Here is a 27,333-nt window from a genome sequence, read left to right as displayed (position 1 = left end):
TTATCATTCACGCTGTATCATAATTATTCCTTATTTGCTTTCTCTGTTAGATTGTGAGCATCTTGAGGGTAGAGAATGACTTCCGTCTGTTTATCCCCAGTGTCTAGCTTAGTGCCTGGCATCGAGTAGTAGGCCTTCAATAAATATTTGGGTAAATTGGTGAGTGAGGTAAAATCAGCATACCTTGGTAGTACTAAACGTTTAGAGTAAAAGAAGTATCAAGCATGAAAGGTTTCTGTCTTTGCAAACTGGGTGTCCTGTGGCACTTTTAACCAAGATTGGGAGGAAAGTAGGAAGGATGGTTTTAGCAAGGGAAAACTAAGTTCACCTTGAAATTGGGAAGTTTGGTTGGAAATTAGATTCTTCAGATATGGATTAAATATTTATGTTTGGGTGCTTTTAAATTCTCCGCCCCAAGCTAGGAGATCGCTAAGTAATCTTGTTTTGGAGACTGGAGAGGTTTTTTGAAATAAGTTATATTCCCTACAGAGGTATTCTTGTTAAAAAAAATAGTATCTGGTGCATGAAGCATGAATCGGAGCAGTGAAGTTTTATTTTGGTGTGTTGGTGATCAAAATTTTGTCCTACCCAGTTACCTTTGACGTTGCCCTGTTTGCAGTAACTTTAGCCATCTTGTTTTCCTAGTGTTTTATGCCTGAGTACTTTGAACCTCAGATTGAAGATATAAGTGAGGCTGCTCTGCAGGAACGAATCAAGCTCAGAAAAGTCAAAGCTTCTGTGGACATGTTCGATCAGCTCTTGCAAGCAGGTGACCAAGTTCATTTGAAGCCTCTCTGGGAACATGGGCTTGGAGGTGGGCCACAGTTACGTATGTGATCCAGATAAGTTACGAGTATAAGTTACAAGTGCTGTGCTACTTCCTCTGCTCAGTGGCTGTGTTTGTGTTTTTTATAGTTTAATAAGTCATATTTCATGTTCTGCTTGAGCATCATTTTAAAACCGTGGGTGGGGTAGAGTTGCAACTTTGTTAGTATCTTGTCCTCTTGTGCTGTATCAGAGGCAGACAAATTATACAGCCGTTCTTCCTTAGCTTCTGTTTTTAACATCAGGTGTGTACATACTCTATTCACATTTCCTATATTCTTTAAGTATGTTTGGAAGGCATAAAGCAGACAAAAAAGAAATATTTAAAAAGGAAAGAGCGCTAAGCTGCGGGATCAGAGGTTTGGATAGGTTCTGGCACCAGTTAGCACTGTGGCCTCGAAAAAGTCACTTCTGTCCAGTCCTGCGGCTCTGAATTCGATCTGGGTGAACCTCCAGGGGTGTAGATCTAGGAGCCAGGGCTTGTAAGCTGTCATGAGAATGTACCTATAGTAACATGGAAGGCCGCAGCATTAAGTTTTAGAATCCCGAGTGCTGTTCAGTGATTTAGGAGAAAAATCAGCCAAACGTGCAAGAGATAGAAACTGGACTGAGTCACTCAATACAGCCTTAAACTCAACAAGAAACATTTGCAGAAAGCTGTGTTTGATTTGAGAATTTTGGTGTGTAGCCTGTTAAAGCTTCGGGTGTACAAATGAATTGCTGATGCAGGTTATCATTTAGGGAGGCTTTTCCCCCTGCTGGTTGAGCACGATAAACATCTTAGTGCTAAGACTTGTCTTCCTTTGTTTTACACGCTGTGTGGTGTAGGCACATGCAGATGTTCAGTAAGCATTACTACAGACAGTGTGTCGAACCTGTAACACTCGACTCATTCAGAGTAATGGAATGAGGCAGCATACTGGGAGAGGAAACAAAATTTTATTATCAGGCCCCTAATAAGTGCCATGTACTTTGCTAGGCATTGAATTATACACCTTATGAGTTGGTGTGCTTCTCGCCATTTTATAAAGGAAACTGACTACAGGTAATCTTTAGGGTTACACAACTTTGAGATGGTAAGACCCAATCAAGTTACACTCCATCACCGGTGTCCCATCCACTCTGCCATGCTGTCTTTTCTGGGCTTTTAAGTTTCCTGATGGGCATTTGTATTATCAGTATATTTTCTTTAGACAAAGGCAGTTAGTTTTCTTTTAAAGCACTAAATTATGTTTCATACTTCTTCCTGTTCCCTTTTCTCCCCCTTCATAAGAGTCAAGATGGGAACATAATGTTTTGAGCAATAATTTTTTAAAGGCTACTATAATTAGGCATTTATGCTAGTATTTCTAGGCAGGTATTTCAGTGAGGGCCTGGGTCCAAGTGGAATAGTTCTGCTTGCATTTGTAAAAATGGAACTGGCCCCGGGGGACGACGTGGCAGTCATTTGCAGAGGGTTCAGTTTGAAGATGATAGTTAGAACCGTGAGATAATTTCTCTGGGGATATGAGTCCATAAAATAAATGAGCACAGGGTCAAACTTGACCTTGTGTTTTATCTTTTCTGTCACACGGCACTGTTAGGGATCGTGTCCTGTCTGCGTCGCTCCGCGTGTTTAAGCTGATGTGGAGTGCACACTCATCCCTCAAGAAGGTGATGGCTGAGACTGAATAGGTGGCCAGGAAGGCCACAGCTCATGGAAAAGTGAAGAATTTTCATCTAGTAGGCTCTAGTTCTTGGATGCCTCAAGGTTTCTTTCCCTTTTTTCTCACTACCCACAGGAACCACCGTATCTCTGGAAACAACTAACCGTCTCTTGGATTTATTATGTTACTATGGTAACCAAGAGCCCTCAGCTAATTATAATTTTCAACAACGTGAACAAGCAGAAGAGTTGGTAATGGCTTTGGCAGTGATTTTTAAAGTTTCTTTTGGTAGTTATACCTCCTCAGAGTAAGGCAGGTTCTTGTGCCATGTGTTAGGGTCGAAGAGATTTGTTCTGAGGTGTGGTGGGGCATGGTACATAGCCTGGACAAAAATGTGGAGAAGGAGACGGATTTTAACAATTGTTTTGCCCTGGTTCCCTCCTTAAAAATATTTTGACCTTGCCTGCCACATGCAGCAAACCTTTGACCAGAAACGTTTGGACAGGCCCCTTTGTTGTTGTTACTTAAAGTGATAGTATGATGTGTAAGGGACGGGGGCAAAAACCCCTGGTTCCAGCCCCCTCAAAAATTCATACGTAGGTGGGCAGAGAGGAGTGAGCATACTCTACACTTTAGAAATTAATATTTCTTAATAAACACTGGGTTTCCTTTTTGCCTTCTATTGGATCTGTATTTCCTTTGCTTTTCTGAAGTTTCCTCAGAGAATGCATTCCATTGTCATATTTTGTTTTATATCTGTTGGTGATGGTTCATTTCAGGAAGAGGCCACGGAGGGAAGTAACGAGAAACCTAAGAAGAAGGCTGGTCATCAGCTTGGAGTTACTTGGAGGTGTGTTACAGCATGATTAGAACTTTGTGTTATGGCTCCGTACAGTGCGTGGAATGTTCTCCATCAGCCCCTGAAGAAGATACGATCCTGGAATATTCTAAAATGCAGTTTGTTTTCAGTGTGCAGTATAAATGTCTCAGTTGGTTTTCATATGATTTTGGACCGTTTTTCATTAGATCTTTGCCTCCAGCCAGCAGCACAAGGTTGACACCTGACTTCTTTTTTCCATCTAACTCCATGCAACCTTCATGGTATGGTTCTTTTGGTAGTTTCATCAGTAGTCCTACCTTGCAATATATACCTCTAATTCTAAAAGATTCACAGTTTTTTATTATGTTAGAATACACATGCTAGAGCATAGTTCTAAGTTCAGACTAGTGGCCAGCAAACAGAAGTATTCACTTCCGAACAAAAGGTGAATATCATTTAACATTTCAGAATTAAAACTGAGTAGAAGCTCTAAATAAAAGAAAGGTATTTCATATGGATGTCTGAAAAAGGGAAGCTACCATTAATATCTAAAGTCTTTTTTGAAGTGATAAAATGAATAGAATCAAAAATTAATTTTTTTCAGTAGATATTAATAATTTCTCATAGTGGTTAAGAGCATTGACTGTGGAGCACCATTTTGGCCCAAATCCTGGTTCTGTCTGATTTCCAAGACATACTGGTAACAGGGAGAATCAAGGTACAGCGTGATTTGTATAACATAGCACATTGATAGGCTAGAATAGGACAAAGGATTCTAGAGACACCGCTTGTCTGTGGTTGCCTCTGGGGAATTGTATCCAATTGAAGGAGGGTGGGGAAACGTCACTATGTACCCTGCTGTGCAGTTTGCTTTTTGATTAATACCTTGAGTATATATTACACCTTTTCAGTCCTGGTTCTGTCACTTAGCCTGTAAAGCCTTGGACAACTTGAGGTCTTTGAGCCTCAGTTTTTCCTGTTTTCAAAATGATGATAACCATGTCTTCCACTCTGGGTGGCAAGAATTACTTGGAATTATACACATAAAATGCTTAGCACGGTGCCTGGAACATGGTAAGTTGGTGGCTATTACTGGTTTTTCCTGTTTCCTCTGGTTCACATTTACTTTCTTGTGTCTAGAGCAAAAAACAATGCTGAGAGAATCTTTGCTCTAATGCCAGAGAAAAATGCACATTCCTACTGCACAATGATCCGAGGAATGGTGAAGGTAACGTTTGTTTTATATATATATATATTTTTTTTTTTTTTTTTTCGGTATGCGGGCCTCTCACTGTTGCGGCCTCTCCCGTTGCGGGCACAGGCTCCGGACACACAGGCTCAGCGGCCATGGCTCACGGGCCCAGCCGCTCCGCGGCATGTGGGATCTTCCCGAACCGGGGCACGAACTTGCGTCCCCTTCCTCGGCAGGTGGACTCTCAACCACTGCGCCACCAGGGAAACTCTGTTTTATGTATCTTTATCTTCCCCTAAATCAGCACTTCTCAACCTCAGAACTGTTCACCGTTGGGCCAGATGATCTGCTCTTGTGGAGCTGTCCAGCGCCTTGAAGGGCGTTGAGGAGCCACTCCTGTCCACTGCATGCCGGTGGTGCATCCTTCCCGCCCCAGCTGTGACAGCCAAAATGTCTCCAAGCATTATTCAGTGTCTCCTGGGAAGCAGCGTTGCCCCAGTAGAGAACCACTGCACGGAGGATACGTTTCTTGAGAATGAGACCATATCTGTTTACTACTGTGTTCCCAAACCCTAGAGCAGTCGATACGCACATATTTCTTAAATGAACAAATTTGATGATCCTTAATTTTCATACTTTCCCTTTTCCAGCACCGAGCTCCTACGCAGGCATTAAACTTGTACACTGAATTATTAAACAACAGACTTCGTGGTAAGTGTGTTTGGAGAATTCCCCTCTGTCCTTCCTCTTCTTTCCTTCTCTCAGGCATCTATAAAATCTCAGGATTTTACCTCAGTCATTTGTTCATTCTTAATCTTTTCCTGTGGTATTGGTGATTGAAGCAGGAGTCCAGAGCCAGAGAAAAGAATAGTTTTCTAGTTTTGTAGACATGTGCGCATGTCTTTGCCTTTAATCTTCAACCCCAGATTTTGTTAAAGTAGTTTTCTTCTTTTATAGCTGATGTGCACACCTTCAATTCATTGATAGAAGCAACAGCATTCGTGGCGAATGAGAAAGCAGAAGAAAAATGGAATAATATACTGGTAAGGAGGAACTCTCACTTTGTCTTCTAATAGGCCTAAAATATTCTTTGCTAGGAGTACGTGGGTTGGAGACAGCATTCACTGAGCATCTTCATGGCAGTCACTGTGCTGGGCGCTCAGCTCATGGTGACCTGTTCACACCCTTCCAGCAACCCTGTAGTTTACGTAGGTGTATCTGACATGTGACCCAAGCATACAGCTCGAATCCAGGAAGACCTGGGTTGCTCTATTCACTTATTTCTCGTAATGGTTTTTTCATTAAAATGAGACACATTTATTGAAAAAATTTATTAGCTAAGATTTAAAAAATTGAGGGGCTTCCCTGGTGGCACAATGGTTAAGAATCTGCCTGCCAATGCAGGGGACACAGGTTCAAGCCCTGGTCCAGGAAGATCCCACATGCCGCAGAGCAACTAAGCCCGTGCGCCACAACTACTGAGCCTGTGCTCTAGAACCCTTGAGCCACAACTACTGAGTCCACGTGCCACAACTACTGAAGCCTGCGTGCCTAGAGCCTGTGCTCCACAACAAGAGAAGCCACTGCAATGAGAAGCCCGTGCACCGCAACGAAGAGTAGACCCCGCTTTCCAAAACTAAAGAAAGCCCACAGCAGCAACAAAGACCCAATACAGCGAAAAATAAAATAATTTTTTAAAAAGATTGAAATCACTGGATTGAAGTGACAGGAATAGAAACCGTGTTATACCATACTGCGCATGTAAAAAAGGAAAAAACGCAATCCATTCTAGTCTGCTCTCTTGCTTCAGTCTCAAACTCACTGGGCCGCTAAAGACAGTTGGACACCTTGATCACATGCTGTCAGGGTAACTGATGGAGGGGCTTCTCTAAGGGGCAGAGTTACTCGTCCTGCTAGTTACTAGATAATTCTGAAATTGGGGATGTATTTATAAATCTACTTTAAACATAGGCAGAGACCCCAAGTCTTTTTTAGTATGTTACATTAGTTTATTGGATAAATTACCTACAAGCCATAAAAAATACTTCCTGCTTTTGATTCAACTAGGACCTGTTGAAACAAATGGTTGCACAGAACGTGAAACCCAACCTACAGACTTTTAATACTATTCTGAAATGTCTCCGACGATTTCATGCAATTGGAAAATTGCCAGCCTTACAGACCTTACGGGAAATGAAAGCCATTGGAATAGGTGAGGATGTGTCTTAGTGTCCCTCACTGAAGACAGTGCTGACCAGAGGTTTCAGGTCCAGACAAGCAAAAAAGAGACTGTAAACTCTTTTGCTGTTTACATAGTATGTTGGGAATTCCCTTTCCACCATTTAGCACATTTTAATTATGTGTATTTACTATGATGGGAACTCTTTTATCATCTTTGTGTTGTTTATAGGAAGTTACATTCTTTTAGTATTTTAGGTACTTTTTTATGGATTTCTTAATTCTAGGGAGAATTGTTCTCCTACAGTTGGCTGGTTTTAAACTCGTGACATTTTCTAGTATAAGTATTTGAACCCAGTTGTGTGCCTAGTGTGTTGTATATTTTTCAGTAATTACTTTATTGAAGGATGTTTTGGGAATCAATTCACTTTGGTATGCTTTAGTTTTCTTAAATGACACTCATTGTGCATTGGCTGTAATAGGTGTCTGGACTTTCTAAGAGGGATTCGATCTCTGACACCTTTCCATCTTTACATTGATCATATGAGCTAGCAAATGTCTTTGTTCAGAGGAACAGAAATGTATCTTTTACTTAAATACCAAAATTAATATGTTTTTAGATCTGTGCCTCAGTGAGCTGTATTTTGTATAGCTGTGTTTGACTTATTTTATTTTTTTCCTCTATGTACCTGGTAATACAAGAACCCTCGCTTGCAACGTATCACTATATTATTCAGCTGTTTTATCAACATGGTATGTATGGCATTATGCTACTAATTTATGTAGAAATTAGGCTAACTTCACTGCTTATGAATTAAGACTAGACAGTTCACAAAATAACATTGTCTACAGCCTGAGCAAACCGTTATTCTTGAGGAGAGTAACATCTTGTTTGTGATGTAAAACTTGAGCTGGAGGGGAGGGAGGTCATTAAATGTACTAACAAGGATGGTGGGGCTTCCCTGGTGGCACAGTGGTTAACAACCCGCCTGCCAATGCAGGGGACACGGGTTCAAGCCCTGGTCCAGGAAGGTCCCACATGCCACGGGGCAACTAGACCCATGCACCACAACTACTGAGCCTGCGCTCTAGAGCCCGTGAGCTACAACTACTGAACACATGCGCCTAGAGCCCATGCTCCGCAACAAGAAAAGCCACCGCAATGAGAAGCCCACGCACCGCAACGAAGAGTAGCACCCGCTCGCCGCAAGTAGAGAAAGCCTTTGCTCAGCAACGAAGACCCAATGCAGCCAGAAATAATTAATTATTTTTTTAAAAAAAAGAAAGGATGGTGGACAGTTTTGGTCAGGAGAAACTAGTCTGGAGTTCCTTTTGCTCTCCAGAGCTGTGCTGTCCAATACAGTAGCCACTTAGCCACACATGGCTATTGAATTAAAATGAAATAAAATTAAAAATTCCTTCATGGCATTAGTGCTCAGTAGCCGCTCGTAGCTGCTGGCTACATGTTCAGCGATGCAGGTGCAGAGCATTCCCATCCTTGCAGGAAGCTGCTGGACGGTGCTGCCCCACAGTAACCTTAACTTTCTTTTGAAACCTCATGGGAGAACCTTGAGGCTCTGTCTGTCACCTAGTTTTAGGTCAGCTGTGCTCTATTGAATGGACTTTGGAGCAAGGCACACCTGAGTTGAAATTTCACCTCTACCATTTACCACCTGTGTCAGCAGGCACTGGATACTTTACCTGAGTGATGCCATCACGGTGTAATGATGAAATGAATTATGCACAGTGTCCTGTCCTGTGCTTGGAAGGCAGGTAGTAGGCACTCACAGTCTGTTGGTTCCTATCCATTTGCCCCAACCTGAGAAAGAACCTCTGGGTTCAGAAATGACAATTCTAGTCCTTCTGTCCTGTGGTAGACTTTATGTGTGAAAACAACAGAAAACCTCGATTATCTGTTTTGGAGGGCTAGTTTTACAAAATTCACATTCTCACCTGTCGGGAAGTAAGGGCAGTTAACTGACTTTATCTTGAAGACAGGTAAACAGTTTCCATGGTAATTCTGTCTTCCAAAATTTTACTCAACTTTGGTGTCATTTTGCTGAAGCTATTATTTCTGACCCCAAAGCCTATTCCATTTCTCCTCAACATTGCATATCACTTTGGTTCCATTGCTAACTAAAGTCATTGGTACTTGTGCTTCCTAAGTAATAACCAGGGCCGTGGGGGGAGGAGTGTTGGTGTGTCTGAGGGATATAAATTGGCTGCCTGTAATAATAATTTCTAGGAATTTACCCAAAGGAGAAAGCCTAAAATAATGAAGAAATGATACATATGAAATAGGTTATTATAAAACTAACAGAATAATTAGGATTGCTAACAAATGAAAACATGCTTGAGGAACTTCAAAAGTACATCTGTGCTGTCATGGAAAGTATATTATCACTTGCATATGGATAAGGTGGGGAAGGGATGTGGATTAATAATGTGAAATGTTTAACTGGAAATGTCATAGGTGCATTTTAATTCTACAGTTTTCTTTTTCTTGGCTCTCATCCTGGTTATATTTAAAAGGAGCGCAAATGTTTATTAGCAAAAACATGTTTGTTTTCTAAGTATGCAGGCTTAGTGAGGGTCTGTCTGTCTCCCGTTTCAATGCAAGTCGACCTTGTGAGGAGCCTAAGAAGGAAGGGTGGAGTCTTTGTTGGGAGCACCTGTAACTGTCCCAGGTCTTGGGGAGAGCTGCACTCTGTGCAGAGGGTGCACTCGTTGCTCGAGCAGGGATGTGCCCGGCCAGCTCCGTGCCTTGGGTGGAGGAAGGAGAAATGCGGCCTTAGGACTAGTTCTGCACACCCGGTGGTTGTACAGGAAGTGAACTCATGAGAAAACCCAGTTGCCTTCTTGTTCTGCAGAAAACCCTTCAAAAGGATCATCCCTCATCATCTATGACATCATGAATGAATTAATGGGAAAGAAATTTTCTCCAAAGGACCCGGATGACGGTATGTACAGAAATTGCTTGTATAAGACAGAGAGCCCTGTTTTCCTGACTGCCGGGTATTAGAGCCTTGATGAGGACAGGGTTTAATTTAGCTTAGTGATTCTTGGAAGCTGTATGCTTCCTGTGCTTCCCCTCCTGAGTTTTTACGCCGTTAGGTTTGTCTTACACGTTACCAGTTTTGTTGCCAGGATTTTTATTAATGTTACTGACTTGAAAACGTTTTATCCATAGTAACCAACGCTCTTGTGAACTTTGATTTTCAGATATGTTTTTTCAGTCAGCCATGAGGGTTGTAAGTACAATTTCTTGCTTAACTTTTGTTTTCCTTTTTTCTTTTATCCATCTCCTAAATTCATCATTGGGGAGGTGGGGGGATTCTCCCTGATTCTTTCACTTCCTGACTCTTACTTATATTCATGTCTTTAGTTCTAATTTTTATTCCTCTTAAATCTCTACAAAATCACAACATTCCTGCCCTGTGTTTATTGTATACATTTTCTTTTTTCATACCTTTCTTCAGAAAGTAAGGTTTGAAAGTAAGGTTTCAGAGTATTTCATATTTGCCTATTGGTAACTTTTTAAATTGATGGTTTTTAAGTTTGGTTTTTCATCTTATCATACTAATCATAGGAAAATTTTCAAACAGTTTCAGAATGAATTAGCATATCCTATTATTCCCTAAGGATATATATTATTTTATATATATATTATTCCCTAAGGATAATTGCTGTACATTTTAGTGAGTGTCCTTCCAGGTTTTCTCCTTTGGTTATTCAGACATGCACGTCCAGACTCATTTCCATGTTATCTTGTTTGTTGACAGCAGTACGGTTATTTCACAGGAGGGAAGGACTTCTCCTGTGGGTGGGTTTTGGAGTTATTTCATGGGTTTTTTGCCAGTATAGTGATGCTGGAGTGAGCACTCCAGCTGTCTTGTGCATGGCAACCAGGTGTTTTCATATAGTTACTAAATATAGGTATAATTACTAGATTAAGGTTATTTTGTTTTAAATTTCACAGAACTTGGTGATTTGTTTTGATTCCTCCCTCCCCCCCATTTTCTTGTAATTCATTTGCTGTCAACCAATAATAATGTTAAATCAGCATAGATGTTTCCGCAGGTAACTGTACTTCTTTATATAATGAGCTCTTTATGTAATGAGCCACTGTTGGGCTGATAAGGATCGCAGAATGATGCTTATTTACTACTTGTAAATTTTCAGTGCTCATCTCTCAGAGATCTAGAACTTGCTTACCAGGTCCATGACCTTTTAAACACTGGAGACAACCGGAAATTCATTGGACCGGATCATCGGCGTTATTTCTACTAGTAAGTGTATTGGAAATGTATCCTTCTGCATTAACGGAGCACCTGTATGCAACCAGTAGTCAGTTCTGCCAGTGGGAGGCTATTGGCAGCCTAATTTTAGGCAGCTTGACCCTGACTTAACAGTGTAAGTTAACTGAACACTTGAAGAGTCAAGCAGTGGTAAAACTGATTTGTCAGACTGAGATGTCTGCTGTGTATCTTTTAAGCTGTTTTTATTTGTGACACTTTGGGGGGTTTTTGTTGTTGTTTTTGTTTTTTGTTTTTTTCACCGCACAGCGTGCAGGATGTTAGTTCCATGACCAGGGATCTATCCCGCAACCCCTGCAGTGGAAGCGTGGAGTCTTAACCACTGGACTGCCAGGGATGTCCCTGTAACACTTTAAATCCGTATATCTTTTCCCTGTAAACCCTCCTATTTTATGTTTTTGAATTCATAGGAGGGTGGGTCCCTAAAGATTTCATTGCAGCCTCATTTGTTTTTGAAGATGAACATGTTGGAGCCCAAAGAGACTCCTTAAATGGGTTTGCTTTTAAACAGAGAAAAACCAGAACTTAAGGAGGCAGACTGTTTATAGGTGTGTGATGGTTCTCTTCTATGTGGTCCAAATCCTCGCTTTACGTTGAACGCTTTTAAAATGAATAGGAGATCTGCTCTCTCCTCACCATGAGCTGAGAGTATAACCAGGAGGTGGCATCAGTGACTGGTTGAGGATTAGAAGGTGTTAACTGGGAAGTCCAGAAAGCACGCAGCACCTCCTGGGTCCAGCATTGGCCTGTGTAACTTGAAATTGTGTGTAACTTACTGTCTTTAAATTCTGTGTAACGTGTCATCATATGACTGTGCTGTAATTTAGTCATTCCCCTATTAAGCACGGATTTTAAACTAAACATGCTTTCTTTCTCCATTACAGTTCCAAGTTCTTTGGTTTGCTTTGTCTAATGGAACAAATTGATGTCACCTTGAAGTGGTATAAGGACCTGATACCTTCAGTAAGATGATTCATTACTTACCGTTTATCATTGTAGATGTTTGTGGTTGTCTTTGCTGAGTAACACTTAAAAAATGTATTTGTATTTTTCTGAATCAGGTATTCTTTCCACATTCCCAAACACTGATAGATCTTCTTCAAGCATTAGATGTGGCCAATCGTCTAGAATTGATTCCTCAGATCTGGAAAGGTCAGTTTCAGCTTATGTGTCCTGACCCATCTCATTTTGTCTTATGTTTTGATTAACAAGCATGTTAACACTGTTAGGGAAGAAAACTTCTTTTTTTTTAAAATTTATTACTACTCTTTATTTATGTTTTGGCTTTGTTTGGGTCTTCCTTGCTGTGCGCGGGCTTTCTCTAGTTGCAGCGAGAGGGGGCTGCTCTTCGTTGCGGTGTGCGGTCTTCTCATTGCAGTGGCTTCTCTTGTTGCGGAGCATGGGCTCTAGGCATGCGGGCTTCAGTAGTTGTGGTACGTGGGCTCAGTAGTTGTGGCTCGCAGGCTCTAGAGCACAGGCTCAGTAGTTGTGGCGCATGGGCTTAGTTGCTCCGCGGCATGTGAGATCTTCCCAGACCAGGGCTCAAACCCGTGTCGCCTACGTTGGCAGGCAGATTCTTAACTACTGTGCCACCAGGGAAGTCCCAAAAACTTCCATTTTTGACTAAATTGAATGCAGTAGTTGAGGTCTACTTCAGGGTCATTTGCTCATGTTACATATTGGATTGTATGAGTGACAGTGTAGTGGAAAAGACCTAAATTGGTTCCTTTGTGACAAGAAAAGGCTGGGTTTTGTGCAGTTGTGTGACATCAGTGTTAATTACCTGGGACACCCAAAATATCAACCCCCGAAGCCTGTGCCGTTCGTTCCTCTATACCATGTTGCATCACTGTGCTTCAGTAGCTAACCAGGGGCTTCTCTGGTGGCGCAGTGGTTAAGAATCCGCCTGCCAGTGCAGGGGACGTGGGTTCAATCCCTGGTCCGGGAAGAGCCCATATGCCACAGAGCAAGTAAGCCTGTGCACCACAACTGTTGAGCCTGCGCTCTAGAGCCCGCGTGCCACAACTGCTGACACCCGAGCACCTAGAGCCCATGCTCCGCGACAAGAGAAGCCACCGCAATGAGAAGCCTACGCACCGCAAGGAAGGGTAGACCCCGCTCGCCGCAGCTAGAGAAAGCCCGCGTGCAGCAACGAAGACCCAATGCAGCCAGAAATTTTAAAATAAGTTAAATAAATAAATTAGAAGAAAGTTAACCAGTCAGTGATACTCAGGTTTCTAAGAAACAGCCATGACTGGGTTTGTGTGTGTGGTTATGTGTAAATTGGCTGCAGAAGATGCTGTATGTCATCCACTAGGTGACTGATCATAAAATCACTTTCCGTCTGCCTCAAGTTGCCTTGAGACAGAGGCTATAGCCCCGCCCTCCTACCTTACAAGGCTGCTCTAATGATAGTGTACAAGGACTACTGACGATTCCCACGTGCTGTAGAGCCGCGTGGAGCTGGTGGCTGCTGGAGTGTGGTGCACGTGCCGCGTTAACACTTGCCTGGGAGCACGTCACTGGTGCTGGCTTTCACTGCTCATTTGTCCTTTCCTACCATGAATCATCCTGCTAGTTTTCTGGAATCCTGGAATACATGTCAGCAATGTATGTCCACCCCTCCAAACAAATATGGGTGACTGCTGACAGTGGACAAAGGTCAGCCAAAGAGTCTTGGTTTTACATGCCAGTGACCACTTCTCACTCTGTTCTTTTTTGTTTCTAGATAGTAAAGAATATGGTCATACTTTTCGCCGTGACCTAAAAGAAGAGATTCTGATGCTTATGGCAAGGGATCGGCACCCACCAGAGGTAGGCTTGTGTTGACACTCAGGTTTTGCTGTCGTTATTAGATGTATACTAACCAGTGTATCCTCTAATACTGACAGCCGGTGAGGGTCATTTCCATGGTTTTACCTATCATTGTGGAGAATTCTGCCATCTAAAGTCACTCTTATTCCTCTAGTCCAAAGCAAGCAGCATGAAAGTGGATCCTCTCGATCCTGACAGTTAATAGCAGCTTGCCTTCTTGTAAATTTCTCTCTAAAAAGAAAACCCGTAGTTGGATTTGAAATATGTGGCTGATCCCATTATTACCCCAGGGCAGAGTGCTTTGCTTTTTTTTTTTTCTTAAATACTGTATTACTGTGTGCTGCACATGTGATGTGTTCCAACGGTAAAATGCATTGCTTAAAAATTTTAATGGTCCTATGGAGTCTCCCGAACTTAAATTCTCATAAAACCAGTTGGGCATTTCTGCTGACTCTCAGAGCGTCTCAGCTGCAGGTGGCGTTTGCTGACTGTGCTGCAGATATCAAATCGACTTACGAAAGCCAGGATGCCAGACAGACGGCTCCCAGTTGGCTGGCCAGCTCTCTGAACCACATAGCCGTCCTCTTCTTAAGGGCCGGGAGAACCCAGGAAGCCTGGTGAGTACAGTACATGCCACACACGTCACTGGAAGCATCTGTACTTGGATCTCAGAGAACTTTTACCCGGTCGTTAGAGTTTCTCTAATTTGGCTGCACACTGTGTAGTTTATCAGGAGACAAACGAGTTTTCTACGTACTGTGTTTTCTATAGGAATTTCCAAATACCAACTAAAAAAGCAAACTTGGGGAAGAGGAACCAGTACACATGATGAGTTTAAGAGAAGGTGTGGTTCAGTGGGCTCATTCTTTCCGTTTTTGTTTTCTGTATTTGTGGGCGAGTCACTTCTCCGTTCACTTGAGTAGAACAAAGTGATTAGAGAATCTTAATTTTGAAAATGTTTTGGTCATTTGGTTTATTCAAGTCATCTCACGGATGCTTCTCCGTCCCCCCCCGCCCCCCAGCTTAAAATGTGGGCTGTGTACTGGGACTTCCAGAACCTGGCATTTTACCAGTTTACTAAACCTGGCCTTGACTAGAACCCGTCTTTGGTTTGTGCCACTGTATTCTAGTTCTGTGTGTTCATCAGCACTTCACTCACATACTAATTTCTGGTGTTTAACTGTGAATAGAGACGTTATGCATAGTCGTTTTTCCAAAAGTGGAGAAGTCAGTGAGAGTCCTTGCTAGGGGCGGTTCCGATGTGTATTGTTTTGGATATAACCGTGTGTTGGTGTTAAGAGCCAGTGACAGGGCTTCTTGTGCCTGGCTGTTCACTGGAGAGGACCGTAATTTGAACATGATGGTCAGTCCACGGTGTGGATGTTTGCTCTCTCCACGAAAGGCTGCTAAATGTTTTGCTGCCTCCTCTGATCATAACTGGTGGCAAATCACACAGCCGGCTACACAGCTGCTGACAAACATTTGATGCTTGGACTTGTCGACTAGGGCAGGTTGACACACGCTTGTTATGAATCAGGCTGTGATGATTGGCGCAGGGGTACGGACCTCAGCTGATCATGGGAGCTGAGTGTATGTGTTTGTCCTTTGTCCTGCGTGTGGCAGGATGACAGCAAGCACTTACATGAGACTGATGCCTTAATCTGAGCCTGCTCTTCATAACGTCGTTTTAGGACACACTGAGCTCACACTGGATTGTAAGAGGAAAGAGATCAAATTGTATTTGCGTCCCTCTCTTCCCACTGCCCACATAATATCATACATTCCCTCCCCGGGGGGACAGAAGTGATCCTCTGGAGGAGGATATGCCCCAGCAATTCTCAACGCTGGCACCGAAGCAGATTTGCCTTTGAAATTTGTAATGCTATGTGCATATGTGAAATTTGGGAAGAGGGGGCTGAGGCACCTGGGGGGATTCTGATGGGAAGATAGGGCTGGGAGCTGGTGGAGCTCACAGACGTGTCTCCAGGAGCTTCCCCTCTGCTTGTCAGGAAGGACACTTGGTCTCTGAGTCCAGGAGAAAAGCTGTGGTCATTCGGTTGCCTTCTGTTCTATTAGTATTCATAATCTTTTTCCTATCTCATCTTGAACAGGAAAATGCTGGGGCTTTTCAGGAAACATAATAAGATCCCTGGGTAAGTTCAAGTTAACAGGGCTGCCTGGGGACATCCTGGATTAGCCACATGCGTTTAACTCTTATTGGGGGAAGGGGGTTGGAATTTCCTCACGTACCTCAGCCATGGCAATTGGGCACTTTTCTGTTAGGCAGGTAGGTGATCGGTCACTCCTACCATCTAAGGCACCCTGAGGCAAGCGCTGTTTTTTTCAATCTGTGCTCAGTGATCACAGCACGCTGGGGATACATTGGCTGGATCCTCAGTGAAGGCATAATGAACCAGTGTTCATTGTTTATTTGGCCCTTTAAAGTCAGATTCCATGTAACTGTCTGCAAAGCTACTGTTGAGGATTTTACGACTGATCTTTGTAAGGTACTAGATTTTGTATGTGAATCTTTGAGGGGTTTAGTTGGGGAATGTTGACATTTTTGCCTTTCACAGGAATGAGCTGCTGAATGAGTTTATGGACAGTGCAAAAGCATCCGGCAGCCCTGCCCAGGCCATTGAGATAGTGAAGCTGGCAGGTGCCTTCAGCTTACCTATTTGTGAGAGCCTCACCCAGAGACTAAGGGCTGACTTCACCCTCAGCCAGGAGCAGAAGTAAGTGGGTCCTGTATCATCACCATCAAGGAGAGTTATGAAAATGGAGCAGACCATTTGTCTGTCTGCCCATTCAGATGCTTGTAGCTTTCTACCCCCTGAACTTCCTTTCCTTGCAGAAAGTCAGGATGTATTGGTTTAACGATATTTTTCGTTGGTCATAAAAGTCAGGGAGGCCTATAGGTTTATTTGCTGGTTGGAACCTTTTCCTTTGTTGCTTTAGTGCAGCTGCAGAGTCCCCCAGCCCCAAGCCTGAGTTGCAGTGTAACCCTCCCATTTATTTTTCTTACAGGGAAGCCCTGGGAGATCTAACTGCATTGACCAGTGACAGCGACAGTGACAGCAGCAGTGACAGTGACAATGACGTCGGCGAAGGCAAATAAAAGTGGTCGAATCAGGAGCTACTGTGGCCTAGCGTGGCTGTTGTGATTACACTTGAGAACTGAGATGTTAGTATTTAATTGTAATGTGAAGAAAACAAGAGAATACAGATTTGGTGAATCTTGATAACAACGCTCACTTGTTTACGTTTAATTCCTGAACTAAACCATCCATGCCAGGGTTCCCACGTGAACAGAAGGGGCACTGCCATTTTCATTTCTTTGGACACACGTTGTGATGTTAAGCTCCGCACAACTGCAGTGTTTGTCAGCTGATGTTGGTGTGGTGTGCCCCTCCCCCATTGGGGACTGTAGCCTTTGTTGGCTGATGCTATGACCTGACACTTCCTCCGACTCAGAAAGCGTCTAAAGGAAGTTTTTGTACAATTACATCACACTTGATACTGGGTCAGTAGTAGCCAAGTTCAGGGATATTTATATGTGGGAAATTATGAATCTTAGAACTGATTAAACAACGTCAGGAGTTTAGGCTGCACAGCTGGGAAGATGAAGACTGGAAAGAAACACTGTAACTGAGGTACGTATGTATGCATTTCCATTATTTTTATAGAATAGCCCACAGCCTCCCACTAGGCTTGGGGCTTGCACGAGAGTTTCATCCCCCCTTTCTGTGTGAGTGCTGGGACCTTCAGTTGTGCTGTACTTAAAGTGGCCTGAATGTATGTGATGACAAGAGGATTGAAGTGTCTTCTTGATATAATTGTGTATTGCTGGTAATCGACTAGGTCGAGAAGCTCTACTCCAGCCTCTCTCATGACTTGCAAGTGGTCTGGGAAGCAAACAAACAGGAGCTTGTGAGGCTTGCAGGAGCTTCACAAGGGCTTCTAGCGCAGGCTGCTTAGCTCATAATCTGATCGCCAGATTTACCCAGGCATCCCAGGAGTTCTCGGATGAGCAACTTCATCCTTACCCTGCCGGGGTTGCCATTTATGGGCTACTGTGTTGTACATGTGCCTGTCCCCATCTCCATTTGGCTATCCTCTGGCCAGGACCCAGTCAGTCATACATCCTCAGAAACCTAAGTATTGACTCATGTTTTCTCCTAGATCATCAGAATTTAAGACATCTAAGTGAGAGACAGAGGGCAGGGGAAATGACAGCAACTAGCTACTTAAGTATTCATGTGCATCGCCCCAGTAGCCCCTTGACATAGCAAATGAGCAAAAGGGATAGGTAGGGCAGATTAGCCTGTGATCTTGCCTTAAAACCTGCAAAGAGAACTTGGCTGCCTGGAAGCTTCTGTAAACTTGGCCCCTCCCTTTCCCTCTGGTTCATCAGCACCTGGAAATGGCTGATTCTTCTGGGCCGAGTATGCATTCAGTGCAGTCCTTACAGATGCAGAACACTTACATTGCCGGGGAATCCTGCCAGAGAACAGTCCTCAGCATCGTGCTTTGCAGCTATGGCGTTGATGGGGGAAAGGTCCATCTGGGCTGATGGCACGTGAGTTTGTAGTGGACTTTCCAAGTGGGTGATGTTGTGGCCATGTGGTCTTAACTCTGTGCTACAGACATTCCAGATTCCTATTCTGGGCAAAATAACTGCTTTCAGCTTTCCAGAAAAAAATTAAGGAAGGCCTGTAGGATTGGTCTCCATTCTCTCTTTACCCTCTAATAGTATAAGGTGTTCTGTTTTTCTATGCCAAAGTTAATAACCTATCAATTTTGGTTTTGGTTCAATAGAACATTTGAGTACTCTTAATAAAATGGATTGTCTTACATCCTTCAAACTGCATGGTTTGAAATCAGTTTTTGCAGAAGATGACTAGAATATTTTAATGAAATGGATTAGAAAATTAAGTACATTGTATATGTTCAAGTTGTGTGACATTCTTACAGCACCACAGATATATGCATATTGATAAACACGTATAAGTGTACCTGATGGCGATGTAAATTATTTTACTACTGGTAAAAGGACGTGCTGTAAGATGGCAGTCACCAGGAGTGTGGATGGGCAGGGCAAAGTTTACAGAATCACTTAGCTTAGATCTCAGTGGTAGAGTGGCAGTTTACCCGAGAAATGGGCATACTTTATTCGGTTGATTAAGGTGGTGTGCTAGGACATGGAGTGAGCAAATGTAAGGTACACAAAGTGGGGGTGAAGGAGTCTCCAGCCTGGCCCAGGAAGGAGCCTAACCTGTAAAAGAATGTTGTCTGGGGCCTTTCCTGGACAAAGTAACCATCACCCATATGATCACCTTCAACATCAAGATACTGTCCTTGGACTTCCCTGGTGGCACAGTGGTTAAGAATCCGCCTGCCAATACAGGGGACATGGGTTCGAGCCCTGGTCCGGGAAGCTCCTACATGCTTCGGAGCAACTCGGCCCGTGTGCCACAAGTACTGAGCCCCGCGAGCCACAACTACTGAAGCCCACGCGCCTAGAGCCCATGTTCCACAACAAGAAGACACCGCAATGAGAAGCCCGTGCACCACAAGGAAGAGTAGCCCCTGCTCGCTGCAACTAGAGAAAGCCCGCGCGCAGCAACAAAGACCCAACGCAGCCAAAAATCAATAAGTAAAATAAATTTATTTTTTAAAAAAAGTTGTCTAGCCAACCTGCATAGCTGTGGACTTTATAGAAGATTTTAGAAGGAACACTGGAGATCAAACCCAAGTTCACAGAGCTCAGCAAGACTTTACTCTTGAAAACTGAGAACGTCCAAGAGAAGTGAAGGTGACAATAGAATTCATCCCCAGGAAAACCTAAGCTTTGCCGATACCAGCGCCATCTTTTCCCACAACAGCAGCGCCTTTGCTGGCTTGTGCCCCACAGTCCCTCCAGAGCCCCTCCTCTTTCTTCCTGAGACCCCAGGGCAGCGTCCGTACAGCTAACCTGGACCAACCAGTGAAACCGTGGCACCACCCCCTGTGGAAAAGGGTGGTGTGCCCAGGCAAAGCCCCTCCTCCTCAATGCTCCCTCTGCTTTCTCAGATCCCCCAGCCCCTGAATGCATCCGCAGGGAGGAAACCAGGGGAGCTGAGCCGAGCCCTGCTTCAGGTAAATGGTGCCCACTGGACCTGATGAGTGATTTGCCTGAAATGTAATCACTTTTTATTTCCTGTTTATGTTAAATTATCGTTTCTTCTGCACTGAGTTCAAATTACTTTAAAAGTCGTGGGACAACTAATTTGGGACTTGGAGACTGCTTTTATGCAGAACCTGTTAAGAAAGCAGAGGGTTCAAGTCAATACTAAGGAACACAGAAGTACCGTGCCTTAAAAAAAGAGACTGCCTAATTTACATTTTACTTACTTTGCTGATTTAGAAACTTTAAACAACATTAAGGCAAGTATCAGAGTTTTAATGATTCCACCTCCTTGAAGGTAGAACTGAGAACCCACGTAAAGGCTCTTTAGGCCCAAGTGAAGGCCCTTTTCACCTAAGGGGTTGCTGAGTGATAGCTCAGGAAGATGTGAATCTTACTGGGCATGAGGAAGAAAAATCAGGGTCTGGACAAGCAGAGTCCCCTTTCAACATCATCTTGTTTCTCAATATGCAGTGAGGGTTGGGGAGGTTTGCTAAAGGAATACTAAAATTGAAAGCCAGTGGCTTTTGTTATTTGATTTAGAGAGCTGAAATAAACCGCTCAGTATTGCTTCCTTCCTGTGAGCTCAGATAATCACATCCGAAGGAAGTTATTCCTGGGCTCCTAGAGAAATTTACTTCCTTTTAATCTGTAATGTTTTACACATTTCCTGAGTAAAATAAAAATTATGAACACTTCTAACATGACAAATAAGTTAGTCAGCTTTGCAAGTTAATGTATTCCACAATTTCATGCTATTCCAAAGGGAAGAAAGGCTTAATTTAGAACAGCCTCATTATCTTCTAGTCAAAGCTTAATGGCCCACAGGTGCCGAGAGTACCTCTACCTGCAGAGATTAAGGACATCAGACAAAGTGTGTGTTCCAGTCAGAAACTAGATGTGCTGAATTAAGAATCCACTTAGGAGGAACATAAGGACCGTTAATAACACCAAACGAACCACTGGGTCCCCAAATCAAAGGACAACGTCAGGCACCATGCAGACCTGAATGTAACCATCAGGAGCCGGGACAGGCCTGCAGAAATACATAGACAACCCTTTTTCATGATTTCCAGATATGCTGCTCAGATAAAAATGCCTCTCAATAATCTGTTTATGAACACATAAACCTCAACAAAAAGGACTTCCCTGGTGGCGCAGTGGTTAAGAATCCGCCTGCCAGTGCAGGGGACATGGGTTCGAGCCCTGGTCCGGGAAGATCCCACATGCCGTGGAGCAACTAAGCCCGTGCGCCACAGCTACTGAGCCTGCGCTCTAGAGCCCGTGAGCCACAACTACTGAGCCTGCGCTCTAGAGCCTGTGAGCCACAACTACTGAAGCCCACGCGCCTAGAGCCCATGCTCCGCAACAAGAGAAGCCACTGCAATGAGAAGCCTGCACACTGCAACAGAGTAGCCCCCGTTCGCCCCAACTAGAGAAAAGCCCACGCGCAGCAACAAAGACCCAACGCAGCCAAAAATAAAATACGATAAATAAATTTATATAAAAAAAACCTCAACAAAAAATCATGATTTTGAAAAAATATGTTGACGGTAACTTCATGAAGTAAAAAATGAAAGGTGAAACACTGGTTAATGTTTACCCAATATGGCAACTGTTCTAATCTTCAGAGAAGTGAACTATGTAAGCAAGTTCTCTGGGTTTTACAGCAATCCAGTTCAAATATACCACAAAATTATTGAACCCCTTTAAGATTCCAGGCTCCCCACCCCCACTTCAATGGAGAGATTCACAGTCCACATACCAGAAAGGAGCAAGGTCAACTACCAGTGTTCCAGAACTGGGAGCCACGGACTTTTCTGAGGGCTGTGGAATTAATTTGTGGGTAGAGAAGACACCAACATTTTTCTAATGCCACAGACCGGAACACAGTACATCACAAGTAGAAAGGAGAAGCAATGGTTCCAGAAACCGTTTCATGTATACATTCATATAACGGTGCGTGCGGGTGTATTGGATCCCAATATAAAATATTATTTTTCCCTGTGGTAGCAATCGAAGTTTGGGATACAGACTATTTCTAGTGCCTTTGAATCACTGGAATGACATATCTCCAATTATAAACATATTGGCATTTTGGCTTATATTTACATCACTCTTGAGTTTGACCAGCAGGAATCAGTTCACTAGGACCTTCAAAGCCAAGAACAGGCCTAGGGCTTCTGAAACCCGGTTCACAGCCTGGCAACTCTGAGCGCCCAGGAGTTGCTACTTCTGCTACTTCTGCTTCTCAAGGAAATTTTCCATATACACAACAAACTAGAAATGATACTTTTTGAAAAGGGATAAGCTGCTCAGTTTTCAATTTCTGTTTTATTCAGTTTGCTCCAAGGGCAAAACCAACAGTACAGTGATCGCAAACATTATTTTCACTGGCTCACAAGCCTGATCAGTAAAACCTGAAAAACAGAAAATGCTACCCAAGTTGCAAATAAAGTGCTCCTGGAGTTGACTGACATGACAGCAAGAAGGAATAATATAAATGCAACAGGTGTTAACATTTAGAACAGTACCTGTCACCTGCTCATTTCTAGGCAGTTCTGAGACCTTGTTGCAAACCCTTCATATATTACTGCCAATTTCCTTTGACATGAGATGTGACTTTACAAGACTCTTCCTAGACCTTACTCTTGCTGCACTTGAGTGGTTCCTATTCCTACAGCGCTGGCGTATGCTGTCAGGATCTCCACTATCTGCTTAGTTTCTAGGGTCATTCGGGCTTCCTTCAGCCAGTCCTGTGCCACTCGTCTGGACTCCCCTTTCAGCTGATTGACAAACTTTGCTGCCAGCTCCAGGTCACCATGCTCAATGCAATAGGAGGCGTATGACAGTAACTTAAATGTGTTTGTATCCTCGGGGCAGAGCTCTGCTGGTGGCTTCAGCTGCTTAGGTGGGAACAGCAGCAGGGACTGTAAGTAGGAGAGGAAGTACTGGTATAAGCTATTCCTGGTCTCATCGATCATGGCTACCCTGTGGGCCAGTTTTTGGATGGCATAGAAACGGACTCTAAGGGTCTCTTCACTGTACACCCCACGGGTCAGGGACTCTGGAGGGAGGGCTGCGCTTAGAGCCTGGGCAAATTCACTATCGGAACAGCTGACTCTGATGGCCTCCACTGCGCTACCCAGGGGAACAGTGGGCAGGTCTGCAGATGCCGTCTTCATACGGTACTTTAACGCCTCCACAGAGAGCCAGAGCTGGTGGGCTTTTCTGGCCTCCTCTTCAGCAACTGCGTGACCTATTAAAAAAAAAAAAAAAAAAAGGCAAAGACAGACTTTTTTCTCCACCTGACTATGTCCTCATACACAGAGAGAACTGGTACACCTTCCACAGCAGTGGAAGACGGGGCTGGAGAGAGCCTCTTCCAAGCCCATCCCACCACTTATTTATGGTGCGTTCTTTCCTAGCTGGCCTCTTCACATGAGGCAACAAGGCACGACATAATCTGCTGAGGACTTGTTTTTACTGTAGCCGTGGAGAAAGCTGAGAGGGTGGATGTGCACAGATGAGGCTCCCTTCTTTCTTCCTGTGACATCTAGGAGAATGCAGGGTATCTAATTCAGATACATTTATCTTTAGAAATGTTTGAGAAAGAAATGTGATATTTAAATTAAGCCAAGACTTACATTAAGGCCACAGAAACTTTACTTTCTACAAAGGAACGGACTACTGGATCTTGAAACTTCACGAGTACTTAGCTTATTGCTATGCTTATCTGACAAAAAAGATTCCATCATATCCCACAGAAACCCATTTTTTTAATAAAATCCTCACTGTCAGGACATTTCCCTTCCAGTGTGGCACATGGAGGCCTCAGCATAACTACCATCCATTTGGTGGGTGGAACAAGCAAGTCACCACCTCCAGGTAACCCTCCAACGGCAGAGCCTGGAGGGCAAACATGCAGCACACTGACCTTTTTCTCCACTCGGCACGTGAGACACCACCAAAGTGTGTTGGGTAAACTGCCTTGTAAATGGTGATCTCATGCCGGTCACATAAGGAGTAAAACTTCAAGTTACTTAGGTTTAATTTTTAGATCCTTTTAAATTTCTTCTCACAACTCCCTATACTACAAACTTACCAAATCTGGGGCTAATTTTCTAAGAAATGAATAAAATTTATTAGAGGGACTTTGGCATCTTTATTCCCTAATGTCAATGCATGTATACCGTTATCCTCATAGCAAGAATTTACCCTGAGAAGTAGGGCTGATGAAATTAGCTGTAAGAGGTCCATGTGCTTACTCTGAACAGCCTGCTCGATTCCTCTCAGTCTGGCATAGGCAGTGTTTATATCCAGAGTATAGTTGTCAACTTGCTCTTGACTGAGCCGACGAAACTGTAATTCTTGTTCAGCGAGTTTCTCAGACAGGTCCTGAAATGGTAAACAGCGCACAGAGAAAGTGATGCTACCTCAGTGCACGTCACTGATCGGCCACTAAGTCTTCCAGTAACTGCTGCCTCCCAAAGTAAAGAAGGCCTTTAACTAATCTCAAAACAGGTGTCATGAAACTCCTACATTATGTGTAAGGTTTCAAAAATTTCCTAAAGCACATGTGATGTTTCATCTTCTACAAGTTTACTGGTGGAACCTAATATTAGAGGAAGAGGACCAGGAGGGGAAGAAAGAAGTCTATTAAAATGAGAAAATGACAACTTTAGAAAATACAGTAACTGTATGGCCACCCAGACATTAAATTGTATTCAATATCTTCCACTTTAAGAGTTCATTTTTCTCAAAATACTCATCAAAGAGAATTCAAAGTAATATACCTTTTCATATTGGTATAAATTTCAATTTTCTGGAAGATTTCCTTACTTGGAAAACTTCATTCCCTTCTTGTGAGACAAAATAATAAGTTAATATATTATAAATGACTTGCTGAGTAGAAACTAATTATGATTAAAGGTATCCTGATGGTTTGCTGTGGTTTCCAAACTTAACCTCTCCGGGATGTTTCCTCCAATATAAAAATCTCAGAACTACCACATAATCCACAAGAGTTTGTGGAGATAAAGCAGGCGATACATGTGTCAAGTATTATTACCTGCTTTCCTGAAACCCCCTGTACCAACCCTCCTTCAAGCTTGAAGGCTCCAAATGACTAGGACATAAATACAAAACACATCTGATCAGTAACACATAGGTACACCTTTATGTAAAAAGGAGCAGATGTGAAATATACAAAAGTCCCCCTCTAGCAAGGACAGGCACCACTAGAAATCTTTCCCCATTCTTCCACACTCTCAGACTGAATGACATGGAGCACATTAGAAGGAAAGCAGAGACTGTTTATAGTGTAAAGGGGAAAAGGAGGTTGAAGGGAGACAATGCTTTACGACAGGTCCTCACCTGCTCAAACTCATATTTCAGTTCCTGTTCTTGGACCCTAAGGACATCTCGTAAGTGATCGGTGTGGGCAGCAGCCTGGCGGCGAAGCTGGGTCCTCATTTCATTCTCCATGGCATCCCTGACTTCCTCCACCTGTGAAGCCAAGCACAGTGATGAGGAATTCTCAATTCTCCACATACGCTTTTAGCAAAAGAGAAAGACCAGTAACCACGATGATGGCAGCCTCCACGTCCAGAACCCCTTACGATGAGCCGTGCACGGGAACACATTCTTATTTCAAATTCTCGTAGGAATCAGAAAGTTGAATGTTGGAAGGTGACTCAAACAATGTCCCATGGCTGTGGCGAAATCAGATTTCAAACAGAGGTCTCTCTAACCCCCAGACTTGAGTTTCTTCCATATCACCAGGCTGCCTCCTGTACCAAGCAAACACTGTCATTTCCTGCATCGCATACTCCCCTGAGAATCAAGAAATCCGAGACCACAGAAATAACTACAAAGACTTGGGATCAAACACAGCTTCACCACAACCATCTGTGTGGCCTTAGGGAGATTATTCATCTTCGAAGTCTCCATTTTCTTGTCTGTGAATAATAATGCCTACCATGCAGAACTGTTAAGAAAAGTAACAAATGTCTGACAGTTACCGAACACAGTTTCTCTCAACAAAGAAAGCTCCTCTGAAACTGCTTATTTTAGTATGAATTCAGACTCAACACAGGCCAAATCAAGCCCAAACTATGAAAAGCCTACAATGTCTGGCCTAACAATTAGCCGTGGGTCATATTACAAATTATTTAATACTAATTACCTGGAAATCATAACTTCCTTTTTCTCAGAAACAATAGAGTTAATAAATGAATCCATTCGGTCAGTGCATAAATATTTATGCAGTGCCAGCCCTGTGCCAGGCAGTGCCTACTGTAAGCTTGGATGCAATGGTGCTCAAGGCAGACAAACTCCTTGCTCTTTTGCAGTATACATTTCAAGAGAGGAATCAGTGACAGGCAAAACGGACATCTCAGACTGTGGTACTTGTTTTTAAGAAAATAAACAGGGCAATATGAGAGAAAGTAATACAGAGACTCTACTTTAGATTGAAGGGAACAGGACGGGGCTACCCCAGGGCAAAAGATGTAGTCAAGGCACCAACACAACAGCAAGAAAGCCCAAGGTACCTGGTACACTAGGGAAATAGGGAAGTAAGGGAAGCCTGGCTCACAGCAACAGGAATGAGATCAAGGGGCTTCTCTGGTATAAGTTAAGAATTTGGATTTTATCTTAAATACAGTCGGCAGTCAGTGTAGGATTTTCAGCAGCATAGTGTCTGATGAGAACACATTTTCTAAGGACCACTTGCCTGTGTAAATAGACATAGAAAGATGGGTATGCAAACAGGGACCCTGTTAAGACGATACTCTGAACTAAGGTGGTGGTGACTGAAGGAGAGAAAAGTGGAGCATTTAGGGATTTATTCTGAATGCAGAGCTGGTAGACTCTGTCAATGGTCTGGATGCAAAAACTGATTGAGGAACAACTGAGCATGATTTCTAGTTTGATCAATGAGTGGATGGAGGTTTATTTAGAGAGAAGCAGCTGAGGGGCTGGGAGACAGTTTGGAGAGAATCAAGAAATTTGTTTTGAACATGTTGAGTTTGAAATGTCTACTGAAAATCCAGCTGAAGACATCAAGTCAGCTGCTGGACAGCCCTTGAAGCCAAGGCAGAGGTCAGAGCCAGCAATATAAGTGTCAGTAATAGACGGTATTTGAACTTCAAGGCCACAGGACTAGCAAAGAGCACCTGGAGGCAGCTTAGATGGATAAAGGTTTCAGAACAATGCCAGTGCACGCCGCTATTTGAAGGCTGAGCAAAGGAAGCCAAGGAGCGTCAGCAAGGCAGCGGGAAAGGCCAGCAAGTGTGGGGTCTGGCAGCCTAGGGAAGAAAGAGCTTCAAGGAGGAGGAAGTGGACTTCCCTGGTGGCGCAGTGGTTAGGAATCT

At 43.4% G+C, this 27,333-nt stretch overlaps 2 protein-coding genes and 1 non-coding gene across 12 annotated transcripts in view; 2 read left to right on the top strand and 1 right to left on the bottom strand.

Annotated features, from left to right (window-relative positions):
* PTCD3 (pentatricopeptide repeat domain 3) overlaps nucleotides 1-17,451 on the top strand; it is a 30,545-nt gene extending 13,094 nt beyond the window's left edge. The window contains exons 7-24 of one of the 7 annotated variants that reach the window (XM_060170133.1): nucleotides 646-814; nucleotides 2,607-2,722; nucleotides 3,251-3,321; nucleotides 4,432-4,519; nucleotides 5,134-5,194; nucleotides 5,441-5,526; nucleotides 6,551-6,695; nucleotides 7,364-7,414; nucleotides 9,532-9,621; nucleotides 9,884-9,912; nucleotides 10,844-10,950; nucleotides 11,862-11,940; nucleotides 12,039-12,129; nucleotides 13,706-13,791; nucleotides 14,260-14,408; nucleotides 15,903-15,944; nucleotides 16,368-16,526; nucleotides 16,819-17,451. In XM_060170133.1, the coding sequence (XP_060026116.1) occupies nucleotides 646-814; nucleotides 2,607-2,722; nucleotides 3,251-3,321; nucleotides 4,432-4,519; nucleotides 5,134-5,194; nucleotides 5,441-5,526; nucleotides 6,551-6,695; nucleotides 7,364-7,414; nucleotides 9,532-9,621; nucleotides 9,884-9,912; nucleotides 10,844-10,950; nucleotides 11,862-11,940; nucleotides 12,039-12,129; nucleotides 13,706-13,791; nucleotides 14,260-14,408; nucleotides 15,903-15,944; nucleotides 16,368-16,526; nucleotides 16,819-16,909 (1,710 nt within the window). In that variant the 3' untranslated portion in view covers nucleotides 16,910-17,451. Of the gene's footprint in view, nucleotides 1-645; nucleotides 815-2,606; nucleotides 2,723-3,250; nucleotides 3,322-4,431; nucleotides 4,520-5,133; nucleotides 5,195-5,440; nucleotides 5,527-6,550; nucleotides 6,696-7,363; nucleotides 7,415-9,531; nucleotides 9,622-9,883; nucleotides 9,913-10,843; nucleotides 10,951-11,861; nucleotides 11,941-12,038; nucleotides 12,130-13,705; nucleotides 13,792-14,249; nucleotides 14,409-15,902; nucleotides 15,945-16,367; nucleotides 16,527-16,818 lie in introns of those variants that run through there. The other 6 variants (XM_060170139.1, XM_060170136.1, XM_060170134.1 and 3 more) reach the window with 6 other exon arrangements.
* LOC132532001 (small nucleolar RNA SNORD94) lies at nucleotides 15,326-15,461 on the top strand. The gene has a single exon (XR_009544264.1). It is a non-coding gene; the product is annotated as a small nucleolar RNA SNORD94 (small nucleolar RNA).
* A 4,821-nt stretch (nucleotides 17,452-22,272) lies between the features above and the next one.
* Nucleotides 22,273-27,333, bottom strand: part of IMMT (inner membrane mitochondrial protein) — a 48,511-nt gene continuing 43,450 nt past the window's right edge. For all 4 annotated transcript variants that reach the window (XM_060170127.1, XM_060170128.1, XM_060170129.1 and 1 more), the window contains 3 exons: nucleotides 25,334-25,465; nucleotides 24,226-24,355; nucleotides 22,273-23,216 (listed from right to left, as the gene is read on the bottom strand). In XM_060170127.1, the coding sequence (XP_060026110.1) occupies nucleotides 22,603-23,216; nucleotides 24,226-24,355; nucleotides 25,334-25,465 (876 nt within the window). In that variant the 3' untranslated portion in view covers nucleotides 22,273-22,602. The remainder of the gene's footprint in view (nucleotides 23,217-24,225; nucleotides 24,356-25,333; nucleotides 25,466-27,333) is intronic.

This window comes from Lagenorhynchus albirostris, chromosome 13, assembly GCF_949774975.1.
Source record: "Lagenorhynchus albirostris chromosome 13, mLagAlb1.1, whole genome shotgun sequence".
Taxonomy (NCBI): Eukaryota; Metazoa; Chordata; class Mammalia; order Artiodactyla; family Delphinidae; genus Lagenorhynchus; species Lagenorhynchus albirostris.
This window is presented reverse-complemented; position numbering and strand designations above follow the sequence as displayed.